This window comes from Galeopterus variegatus, unplaced genomic scaffold (genome assembly GCF_000696425.1).
Source record: "Galeopterus variegatus unplaced genomic scaffold, G_variegatus-3.0.2 Scaffold2393, whole genome shotgun sequence".
In the NCBI taxonomy this organism is placed as follows: Eukaryota; Metazoa; Chordata; class Mammalia; order Dermoptera; family Cynocephalidae; genus Galeopterus; species Galeopterus variegatus.
In genome coordinates, this window is record NW_007728504.1 from 168357 (window position 1) to 169391 (window position 1035).

Genomic DNA, 1035 nt, shown 5'->3' on the forward strand with positions numbered 1-1035 from the left:
GTACTCCACAAATGTCTGTGGATAGGTGGGCTCCCATCACAGGAACCTCCTGCGGACCCCAAGATGCCATGGTTAGCCTGTGGGGGGTGTCTCCTGGGACAGAGGATGCTGCCAGCTATGCCCCCAGTCACATCGCTTGAGAGCACCTCCTGTGCCTGTGCAAACACCTTCCTGGTTGCATGTGTGTTGCAGGGTTTCACACTTACCAGAGGATGATTGGCTGTGAGCTGCTGGAGGACGGAAGCACCACGGGGTTTCTCCAGTATGCATATGATGGACAGGATTTCATTATCTTCAACAAAGACACCCTCTCCTGGACGGCTGTGGATCATGTGGCCCACATCACCAAGCGGGCATGGGAGGCCAATCAGCATGAATTACAATACCAAAAGAATTGGCTAGAAAAAGAATGCATTGCCTGGCTAAAGAGATTCCTGGAGTACGGGAAAGACACACTGCAGAGGACAGGTAAAGAGAAAACACCTTGTTCCCGCATCCCCAGAACAACTGGTGTCACACGTGACTCCCTCTGATCGAGGTTATAGTCACCCCNGGCACCTCCTTTTTGGGGGATCCAGTGAGGCAAACCCTTCCATCTCTATCTCTTGTCAATGATTAGTTGGGAAATACCTTGAAAGGTAGAGCAGTTCTTACTAACTGTTTAGCAACTAAGGGCTCACATTACTTAATGAGTGAAAATCTGGACTTGACAAAGACGACAGAGGGTCTTTGCTTTGCTAAACGGTTTATGGTTAAGTCTCCTTTCAGTCAGGAGCTCCTGTTGCACCTTAAGGATATGATTCAATGGTCCAACTTTCAGTTAATACAGCACTTTTCATGTGTGATCTTATTACTGAAAATGAAATAGGTCTGTATCATGCTACAGGAAACTCCTGGACACAATGTGCCTTTTCCCACAGGAATCATCTTTAGTGGAGGGACTTTCCAGAGCTGTGGCAGGCCCGTAATGGAGGCGCCTGGGCCACAGCTATGAATATGGACTGTCTAAGAGCATAGGCTTTGCAGGCAGATGAC

At 48.6% G+C, this 1035-nt stretch overlaps 1 protein-coding gene across 1 annotated transcript in view; it reads left to right on the forward strand.

Moving 5' to 3' along the window:
- The window catches only part of LOC103597691 (major histocompatibility complex class I-related gene protein), a gene marked incomplete at its 5' end in the record, with an annotated part of 88922 nt that overhangs the window by 81449 nt on the left and 6438 nt on the right, over positions 1-1035 (forward strand). The window contains 1 exon segment of the mRNA XM_008581558.1: positions 193-468. Coding sequence (XP_008579780.1) covers positions 193-468 — 276 coding nt within the window.